The sequence below is a fragment of the Microtus oregoni genome, unplaced genomic scaffold, assembly GCF_018167655.1.
Source record: "Microtus oregoni isolate MIOR12 unplaced genomic scaffold, Mior012 000077F_ref0000221, whole genome shotgun sequence".
Classification (NCBI taxonomy): domain Eukaryota; kingdom Metazoa; phylum Chordata; class Mammalia; order Rodentia; family Cricetidae; genus Microtus; species Microtus oregoni.
Window position 1 is genome coordinate 226,647 of NW_024544029.1, and position 11,230 is coordinate 237,876.

At 43.9% G+C, this 11,230-nt stretch overlaps 1 protein-coding gene across 1 annotated transcript in view; it reads right to left on the bottom strand.

Moving 5' to 3' along the window:
* Adamts20 (ADAM metallopeptidase with thrombospondin type 1 motif 20) overlaps positions 1-10,324 on the bottom strand; it is a 116,216-nt gene extending 105,892 nt beyond the window's left edge. The window contains exons 1-2 of the mRNA XM_041642648.1: positions 10,038-10,324; positions 9,202-9,563 (exon numbers count right to left, since the gene is read on the bottom strand). Of these exons, the coding sequence (XP_041498582.1) occupies positions 9,202-9,563; positions 10,038-10,128 (453 nt within the window). The 5' untranslated portion in view covers positions 10,129-10,324. The remainder of the gene's footprint in view (positions 1-9,201; positions 9,564-10,037) is intronic.
* Between the last annotated feature and the right edge of the window lie 906 nt (positions 10,325-11,230).

An 11,230-nucleotide genomic window follows, 5' to 3' on the forward strand; every position in this document is an offset into this window, starting at 1 on the left:
CAAAGGGGGGTGGGGAGTCATGGAATGAGCCAGAGGAAACAGTGGGGTATTACATCAATATAGTGTTCCCATAGGAAACTCTCAAGAAGTAAAAATGTTAAGTAGCAAAATCTGAAAGAATACAGTAAATCCTCCATCCCCACCCCCGAATGGAGAAGAGACTAATATAATGCAAGCACAGGGAATAGCAGGTGAGGAGGAAAGAGAAATTCCAGGTAGAGACAGACAGACTGAAGCTGGAAGAACGATAAGGTATCCATAGTTCATCAGGCTTCAGCATCTCAACAAGGACTTAAAAACTTGAGGAGCTGGGAAAGAGCTCAAAGGTTCAAGGGACAGAGGAGGGAGGCTGATGCTGTGCCAATAAGAGGTAGGAACTGGCGATGGCTTGGAGAGGCCAGCTCACTCCTCATCACTGCCCAGAATACACAAAGATATTTTTACGTACATTCAAAAGCTTACGTGCCCTACAGTGCATGAATTACTGAGCCATAGATACTGTGACAGGTATAGTTTTGGTGACACTTCATTTCAACTTCTTAACTCTAGCTATCCTAAAAATTATTCAGGAGCAACTTGAAAAACTGTTCTAAATTCCGTTGTAATGATAATTGCATATTTTGAGCCATCGTTCTAATGCTGTAATCATTGATGCCACCGAAATGATCACAGCAATCGTAAGCACGAAGCCCTCTTTACTGTAATTATGATCAGGTCACTGTGACTCCGTCAGCCTCTCCACTTCCATCTTTCCATCATCTAAGACACTGCCAGGAACAGCAGGCACTGTGTGGCCAGAGGGATGAACTTGTGACTGTCCCCGTAAAGCAGGCCGCCCTGTAATGATTCGCTCACGTCTTTACTGAACACTCATGACTAATAGCAAGTGTGGAGACGTCTCTGACTTATCTTCACATAGTTTTCTTTTATGGAATAAGTCCAATGTTTAGGTTCTCTTAGGTAGTGTGTTAATAGAACAAACAACACTTTTAATGGCTTAAAAATTAGGGGCTACAAATACAGCTCAATAATGCTTAGCATGCATAAGAACAGGAGTTCAATACCCAACATAGGTAAAGTAAAAATACGTGAAACTCAATTAATTTTGCTGACTATAAAACACTGAGATTATGACATTTCAAGAAAAGACAGTTTAAAAATTTTTTTCATTTATTGGACACTTTTCTAATGGCCTCTTGCAATTTTATTAACGAACTCTACCAATAGGAATTTTGAGTCTACCCATAAATCATTTCGTTTTCATTATACATCCAGACTCCAACATCTCCAACCTTCCCAGAAAACTAATTCTGTCCGTACTATAAGAGGCAACAAAGAAATTGTTTTTGAAATCTGAGCACATGGGTCCACGGAAAATCCTTTTCTGCCTTTTAAAAGAAGTCTGCTGAGGAGGAGAAATATGATAGTATCTTGGGGAAAGATGCAAATAGACATGCGCTATCCTCTGCTTAGCTAAAACACACCTATGACACCGCTGTGGATGCCACACTGTTTCCAAGAAATTCTTGCTTTTCTCTTTATCAAAACTAAAACAAGGAACTTCTATTTCAATGTTTCAATAATGTTCACAGGGTCTGGCCTGTGCTCCCACAAGAGAAAAAACAGTTCTGTCACAGTCCCCTCAGCTGTAGCTGGACTAGACTAGCTCATAAGGAACAGCACCCCTGCCGTGGATAGGGTTTCGTCAGAATCTACGTATTTAAAATACCAAGCTCCAAAAGCTATGTGAATAATTTATTTTCGAAACTGATTCCCCTTAATATTTATCAATGAGCAATTGTCACTTCCACTAATTTTTCTTTATCTCATCCCTATGGAAGGGACCTCCTGCTCAAATTATAAAAATTATTAGGGTTATGCGAAGAGGCTCCCAGGAAAACTATTAATTCAAATTAAAAAAAAAAAAACTTGGAAAGGAATCTGGTGAGGAATTTGAGGACTTGACTAAACAGGCGGTTCATAGAATCACGTTTAGCTCATCCATATTTTTAGCACCCTGCCTATCTGCAGATGAATGCTGCGGACTGATTCAGAATGAAGCAAATGATCGCACTTTCTTTCACTGAGTAGCAAACACTTCAAACCCAGATTTCACTTGGGCAGGAGCTTCCTGGTTACTTAGAATAGTGACCAACTATTTGCCAAGTTATTTAGTGATCATAAAACTGGTTTCAGTTTGTTCCACTGAACGTAATTTTTATGTGCTTAGAGACTTTTATACAACCGTATTCCAAGAATGCGATCTCAGTACTGTGGCATTCATTCACACAGGTTTCGATACACATGGCTAACACGCATACTGTTACTACAACCAATAGTGAGCCTTTGGATTTCATAAAGAGCAAAAAACAAACACCGAAGATAAACCCACTGAATTCTTTTCCCAAAATATGCGCAGTTCACCATGCTAAGCCTGGCCACTGGAGAACAACGCCGGAAAATATGGAGTTGCTGAATAAAAAGTTTTTCAATCTCTAATCACAAAGTCTATAGTGACTTTTTATAAGAACTCACAGGCATGAGTTCTGGTTTGGCGCTTATGGAAACTTAGTCAAGTTATCTCATATCTCTCACTCATTTCCGTTATCTGTAATAAAGTCATAAATAGTTTACTCACCCAATTTCATAAGAAAATCAAGCCGGGCAGTGGTGGCGCACGCCTTTAATCCCAGCACTCGGGAGGGAGAGGCAGGCAGATCTCTGTGAGTTCGAGGCCAGCCTGGTCTACAAGAGCTAGTTCCAGGACAGGAACCAAAAGATACGGAGAAACCCTGTCTCGAAAAATAAAAAAAAAAAGAAAAGAAAAGAAAATCAGTGTGTGTTCAAATGATATTCATATAAGAAGTTCAGTGGCTACTATGAAATAGAAAATGCTTAAGGCAAAACAAAAATATTTTGCTAAAACATCAATGCTCTAGACACTCTTCTACCATGAGCAAAGTGTAAATGCTGAAAAATGAAAGACCACAAGCTAACCTCAGAGATTCTTTGTAATCTGCTGGATTAAATGTTGGAAATCTGCATATAGAAATACATTGCATAAGTGGATGAATCACTGATGAGGAAGACTTAAGAACTGACGCCAGAAGCATAGAGCAGAACTTCAGGGATGTACGGTTCCTTAAAGGTGAGCCCCCTCTCCTCCGCCAGCATTCGTTAGCGTCCCCATTCTGTGTTCCAGATCCAGATTTCCAACGTAAAAGGGAAGGGAGGTGATGAACAGGAAATTCATGGCTGATAACTCTACACCAAGTCCTAGTCCATCAGATCCTACCAATCTACCCAAGATGCAAATGGCTCAATCTGTGTGTCCTAGAAAATGTAGAAAAGAGAGATTCTATAACTTGTTTCTCTTTTTAAGGCAATAAGGGTTCTAAAAAATCATCAAGATAAAGGTCACATTCTTATAGGTCTGTCATAACAACCTCTTTCAATATCTCCCTAAAATGCTGGTGAAAATATAAAACCTAAAATCGTCATAAAATGAGAAATTAAATATGAAAGTATTAAGAGCTGTTGTATAAAGATATGACAAAATATATTTCTGATATATTGTCAAAATATTATAAAATAATATTATTTTAAAATAAAAAACACAGATATCCACAACATGTTTCCTGGATTATATTTTGCTTGTTTACTTTGACATGTGATCCTCTTCAATTATGAAGGCAAATCTACCTGATTTTCTCACCTGTTGTATCCCCCCATTGTTCTTTACCTAAAGACTATACTACACATTGCCATTCTCTCCCAACTATTTAATAGAGCTGAAGTTTTATCACTAAGGTAAGGATCCAACATGTTATAGATTCTTGGCATTCATGAGTTTAACATAAGTGTTTTTAAGCTTTGAAAATGGACATAGGAAACAAAGCAATTATCAAAATTTGAATCGTCAGAAGTCAAACTAATTTGCAGCAGGGAGTGGAGGTGGTTATTATCAAAGGAACCATGAACCTGAAGTAAAAATGTTCCCGGCTGTTTTCATTGTCAAATAACCTACAAGGCCCTTAAATTTAAGTTAGCTGTCCTAAAACAATTATATACACACACATGCACATGCTTGTGTATGTACACACATGCATGCATGTGTGCGTGCGCACACACACACACAGAGTACCCCACGCCAGCATCCTCTCTACAATAAATTTTAGATGTAACCATGGAGCAGAAATGACATCCTTTCAAAGGGAAGACTGGTACCTTCATAACTGACGGTGTTCCTAGAAAAAGGAAGCCCTCTTGCTGCCAGCATAGCACTTCTACAGTTCTTCCACAGAAGGGAAGATCAGCAACTGCAGATCAGCAACTACCAGGCATCCTCTCTTCTTTTGGGGGTAGGGAAGTTAAGGCTGGGGTAACCAGCCTGTGTGTACTGCGCTTGAGAACACGCAGCTAATTCATGCTGCCCACCCCAAAGGACCTTAAGGAAGAGACAGTAGAGCACGCTGTGACTTTGTACTTTGAGTCGAGAGACAGTGCCCTGTGAGCATCTGTTGACGAGATGACTATGACCGATACAATGAAAGAGGAGAGCAACACAGCATTGAAGGACAGAAGGGGGACAGCCTGTGGGAGAGTGTTCATTCCTTGCTTCCTTTGAGAAAACTCTCTGCCAAACATCCTAGTCATTTTGTATCTTGGAAGAGCCAAGAAACACCTTCTCAATACATGGGAAGGGCCATGTCTCCTTTGGGTTGAGACAACCAAGAATCAGTTGGCCTGCTCCACGCTTACTATCGAACCAAAGGATTTATCTAGCTCATGAATATATTTTAATTAACATACACGATACCAATACTTAAGTCCCCATTAAAAAGAAGAATTAGGGCCGGGCAGTGGTGGCGCACGCCTTTAATCCCAGCACTCGGGAGGCAGAGGCAGGCGGATCTCTGTGAGTTCGAGACCAGCCTGGTCTACAGAGCTAGTTCCAGGACAAGCTCCAAAGCCACAGAAGAAAGCCTGTCTCAAAAAACCAAAAAAAAAAAAAAGAAGAAGAAGAATTAATCTGAATACCTGTATATTACTTCATCTTTACTCATCCATCCCTGAAAGTTCACAAACATGTTTGTATACCTTGCTTGAGGACACTTGAAACCATATATTAAGCATTTTTGCACATAGTGTTTCTATATGCTGCTGGCGTTGTCGATGCTGAACACAACTAGCCAAGAGTACATTGAGACCTTTTAGTGTAGCGTCCTGGGGTGTGTGTGTGTGTGTGTGTGTGTGTGTGTGTGTTCATGTGTATGGAGGTCAAAGCACAACCACAGATGCTGTAATATCTCAAGCACCATCCCTTCACCTTGGTTTGGAAACAGGCTCTCCACTGTCCTGGAGCTCACCAAGCCGTTGGCGTCGGCCTGTCAGCAAGCTCCTGTTTCTGAGTCCCCAACACAGAGCTTCTAAGCATAGGCTAAACAGGTGCCACCACACCTGGGCTTATTTTAAAAAGCAAACACACAAATAATACTGGTTCTGGGGGTCAAACTTACATCCTCACGCTTGTAAAACAAGCATTTTACCAACTGAGCTTCCTCACTCACAAGGCCCCACCCATGTTTTCTAGGTGCTACACTGAGTCAGTACTTGAATGTGACAGAGGTAGAAAGGAAGATACATTCAGACAAAGGGTAGGATTCTTCTCCCAGCCACACATGTCTCAACTGAAGTGTCTTCAACCATCCAACAAGCCAAATGAGCCTACCCCAAATCCTTGCGCTTTCTCTTTATTTGTTTCAAGTTTACACAGATTTTCCAAATTCCTCCTTGCTTTCTCTAATACAGGCTTTCCCTAAACAAATCACATTTTTGACATTTGCTTCTTGAAGAATGTGGACAAACACACACTAGCATAGTTAAAGTAAAGTCACAGGAAATGCTTCCTCATTGTGGGAGTGTTTGAGAAACTACAAGACTAATCAATTTTCCCTTAAAAATACAGATATGTAAATACACACACGCACACGCACACACACAGCAACTGGCTGGAAGGCACAGCCGCTAAAGGTGCCTGCTACCAAGCTTGAAGGCATGAGTTTGATTCCCCCAGAATTCCCATGATGGAAGGAGAGAATCAACACCTACAAGTTGTCATCATAAGTGAATAGATAAAAATACAACTATAGATTGTCACATGGGATTATATAGGTGCTGTAAATAGGAAGCTTACAAAATGATAAAGACTAATTTATTTTTAGGATAGATTCAAACCAGTGCAGCTACTTATCGTCAGTTTCCATCCTTGACTAGTGTTAGAAGTTAACAGAAGCAACTCAACAATGAGTCTTCACTGGCGAGCTGTCAGACTGGATCTTTGTTCCTAGGAGAAACCCCAACATAATCCACCTGGCCACATCAGTTACTCTATCAGAATACAGTACCAGCCAAGCACACCATCCAGTTTTATAAAATGTGGACACTGTTTCCTTCAACCAACAAGATTTCCCTGCTTCCAGCGCCATCAAGAAATGATGCAGCTAACATCCAGGTGGGCAGGTTTGTCCCTGAGAGTCTCTGGAAGAATGGAATCCACTAGGCAATGTGAGAAAAGTGTCAATCAGCACCACAAAGGATATTGTCTTTGTGTACACTGTGTGTTACATCCTGTCATGTAATGCTAATAACAATATTCCAACTTACTTAATGCAGACCCCAGATCATTTAACCCCATGAGACCACAGATAGTATCACTAAGCAAAATAAGGTTAGGATTAAATATGGGTGTTAATAGCCTGATAATTATAATTCTGGAGCAGTCTATCAATGGATTAATAAGCTTTATAAGCCTTATCACACTACTAATAAATACTTTATGATATGTTCTACCTTCCTACTATCTATATAGTTTGGAAACACATAAATTTTTGCCCTAAAATCTTTGAATCTTTAGATAAACATTTATGGGAAATAAAAATCAAAAACATTGGAAGAGCAAGATATAAATGTCTCTAAATAAATACATGGATATTCTTATGTTCAGAAAAACTCCTGGCAATATTTTTATTGTCTTCTGGTTTTACTCCCTTCTGGTTCTTAGGTTCAAAACATTTAGGAATAAAATTTGCAAAGAAAACATCATCCAGGCTCAGTAATATTGCAAAAGGGAAAAAACATGTAAACACAAAGACTTGTGTTTTAAAAATTAATGATCCAGAAATTGAAAGAAAATGCTTTAAGACATATCTTAGGTTAGCTGAACACTAATGAACTAAATGAAGTCAATAAAACTTCCGGGGTCTCGATCTGAGCAAATAGTCATCGAGAGAGGATTTTTGATGGTATTAATTTGATTTTCCAGATCAACTAAGCGTTATTTTTAAGTCTTTAAAAATTAGAGTAATTTTCCATGAAGTATAAATGTTTGTTTATTATTGGTGCTTCTGCTGTGTTGATGATGTAAACAATGAAGGAAATTACTGGAAACATTTCAGATAAATATAACTCGAGACACTAGCTTGAAAAGAACAAAAAGACTTTCCAAAGTGACTTAGATTGTCTTAGGGTTTTACTGCTGTGATGAACACCATCACCAAAGCAACCTGGGGAAGAAAGGGTTTATTTCACCTTACAGCTTGTAGTAAGCCATGGAAGTACATCATCCATGGAAGTCAGGACAGGAACTCAAGGTAAGAACCTAGAAGAAGGAACTGATGCAGAAACCAAACAGGAATGCTACTCCCTTGCTTGCTCGTGGCTTCCTCAGCCTGCTTTCTTATAACATCCGGGACCACAAGCCCAGCAATGGTACCACCAGCAATAGGCTGGGCCCTCCCACATCAATCACTAATTATAAAAATACACCACAGTCTCCCTCAGGGCAATCAGGTAGGAGTCTTTTCTCAACTGGGGTTCCGTTGTCCAAAATGATGCAAACCTGTGTCAGGTTTACTTGATATAAACACTAGCCAGCTCTGTAATTAACAGTGCTCACACCCTGGGCATCTTAAATCAACTTGAAAGTAAGTATTATTACATTTTGTCTGGAGAGAACTACTACCAATGTTTGACTCAAATAATAAATAGATGATTTTTGTGGAACTATCTGAACACCTTTCAGAAAGCATGGTCTATTTATTTATTTTTCTTTTTTGCTTGTTTTTTTTTTCAGACCGCGCTTCTCTGTGGTTTCTCTGTGTAGCCTCGAACTCACAGAGATCCGCCTGCCTCTGCCTCCTCAGTGCTGGTTATTAAAGGTGTGTGCCGACAAGGCCCGGCTTTTGTCTATTTATTTTGGTTAAAGAAAACTTGGGCTCACAAGAAATGTGTAGCCAAGTTATTTCCTTCAACTGGGGCTGGAACCCCAGGGCCAGTATAGCTTTGTCCATAATAAAATGGGGCTCTCCTATCACACTGCTAGCACTCATACAGAGACAATTTATCTCATTGCACAAAGTGTAACAATTCAGGCATTCATATACAAGTATGCATGAATGCATCGCAAACTAGCGTGGTAGTATTTTGCTATTTCAGTTCACTGGCTTTCATTTTAATAATATATGTGACACTGCATATTAAAAATGAGTATACTGACAAGAGATTCTGGGTTTATGTAGACTTAAGTCGGTCATGGGAAGAGGCAATAAGAATCTTTGTTTTCAAGGAAAAAAATCAAATGAAACACGGGTGTGGTGCTTTATTTCATTTCCTCTCTCTTCATTAGGATTTTAGACTCCCTCTCTTCTACTCTTGTCATTTCTAGTTCTCCCATACTAGCAATTATGTTGTGGCTATTTTCTATCTTTTCAGGACCAGTCGTCATCTTCCTTTTCCCTCCCATGTGCCTGTTAGTGTCCCCATACCAGAAACTGAACAAACTTCTTTCCAAATCTTTTCAGCCTCGTGAGCCTCTTTAAATTGCGTATAGTCAATATTGTCTTTTTCCGGCACTCTAATTCTCAATTCATTTTCGGCATCAAGCGCTGCCCAGCACTAAGGCACCAGAGTGGAAGAAATTGCCCTGAGAGTGTAGAAGCAGAATCCAAGAGGACACGCCTGATCGCCACTGGAGCATGTGACAGGCTGATAAAAAATGCTCTCTCATCCTCTGGCCTCGGTTCCTCTCCTGGTCCCCCTGAGTTTCTCAGAGACACTTACTAGGAACCACCATGCCCCACCCCCAAAGCAACCAGGAACCGGATCACTAGAAAACGCCAAGGGAGGCACAATCAGGCTTACCAGTCCCCCACAGAGACTGAAGACCGCAGTGTGGTCCTCTCGCGCGTTGACCTGGCCACGGTAAAAGCAGTGGCGCAGGTCTGGGGGCTCCGCGCTGCCCCCGCCTGTCCCAGGCGCCAGGGTCCCCAAGTGCACCTCGGTGTAGCCTGCAGCCAGGAAGGCCGAGTCAGCGCTCAGGTTCAGGTGGAAGAGCTGCCCGTAGGCGCGGATGCGGTAGTGGGTCCTGAGCGGAGTGGGCTCGGGAGCCCCGGAGCTCCGTTTCTTCCTGCTGAAGTGCCGGTTCTGGGGAAACACGTCTCCGAACTCATTGACCCTCGCGGGGGTCACCACTTCGTAGGAGGCCAGAGTCTTCACCAGGGCTTCTGCAACACATAGAGCAATGTCTATGACACCCGACGCTGTCCAAACCACAAACTCTCGCACCAAGCATCCCTACTAAAGGTATCCAATTTTGGTCCGTCCCAGGGACACGACAGATGTACACGCACGCACATGGATACTGTGACCATGTTCTGCTTTCCCACAGCTCCTATGCGCCCCACATAGACCCTGCCACCCACCACCCTGCGCAGCCACCTCCTTGTCAGCCCCTCTTCTCTTCCCTGCCGCCAACGACCGTGTCCTTCTAGCGCACGCTGCCCCGTGTCCGTCCCCACGCGTGCCCGCCGCATGGTCAGGGGAGCTTGTCCCTAGTGCACGCAATTCCACGACGCCCAGACACCCAGTGAAGTCCTCGGAGATGCTCGGAGCTGGCCGACCTGGGGGTCTCCGCGAGTCCGCACCACCCACTCGCACCCCGCCCTGCGAGCTGCGGGCAGCTCCCACGGCGACCTTACCCTGTCGTGGGTGGAAACGAACTTCCCAAGACCCAGTGAGAAGGAGCGAGATCGGGCAGAGCAGCCCGGTCAGCCACTTGGCCACCCGCATGGCTGCACGTTTCGGGGGAAGGGGGAATCCGGACAGGGAGGCCGCCCGGGCCACCGGCTCCCCGCGCTCTGCTGCCCTCCTCCGCGCTCTAGCTATTCGTCGCGGCCCCTCAGCAGCCTCCAGAGCCACCCGGGCGGCAGTCCGACCCTCCTCGCCCCGCCACCGGTCCCCGCTGCTGGTGCCGCAGCCTCATCGCTCGCAGCCCGCCAGGCTCTCGCAGGCCCGCGCCACCCTGGGAAGCGCTCACCGCCGGGCCCAGCAGGAACCGAGCCAAAGTAGCGGGGCGCGCGGGGCGGCGGAGAGCCCGCCCCCCCTGCCGAGCCGGCCAATCAGCGGGAGGCGCGGCGGCTCGGCCTCCCGCGCAGCCCCGCCCGCCGGCGCGCGCACCGCGACCTCCCGGGCTGCAGCTCGAGGTCCCAAGGGCCCCCAAGACCCCACGCAAGTTGACAGGTGATAAGGAGCCTGGAGTTAGTTCCTGCAGCGAAATGACAAGTGTCAGAAAGGGACCTCTGCTACTCACTCCTAGGAGTTCTTTTAGGCTTCTTCACGCAAAATTGCCAACCCTGGATGGATGCTACCAAAGGGGCTTCCGGCCAGGCTCATTTCTAAGGGTCCCTGTGAGAGGAGAGACTCTGGGACTTGGGGTTACTGAGCTAGAAGACTTGTGAATGACTGCATCAATCGCTTGACAAAGTTCAAGGCGGGCATTGGAGTCTTCACAGCTCCAGCAGCCACAGCTATTCGTGTTACCCGTCTAAATGTTTGGGGTTAAAATTTGCACGAACTCTTCCCCCAAAACTTACATAAATGTCAAGATCCACAAAACATCTGCCTGTTTCTGGGGTCTGTCTCTCCACAGTGTGAATAAAGCCCTCCTTCTCTGTTACCCTCTTCAACAATAGCTGTAGCTCGGACTCCATCTATGTGGCCAGGTCCTGTCGAACTCCACCAACTTAAGCAGGGAGAGAAAACAACCTCTTTTCAACACTACACCTCTTGTTCTGAGTTCACCTGTTTGATTCACAGGCTCTGCAATCACTTCTCTTTACCAGAACGAAGACAAAAGGAGAGGGAGTGGACAGCCCGGCTTGAAATCCAACCA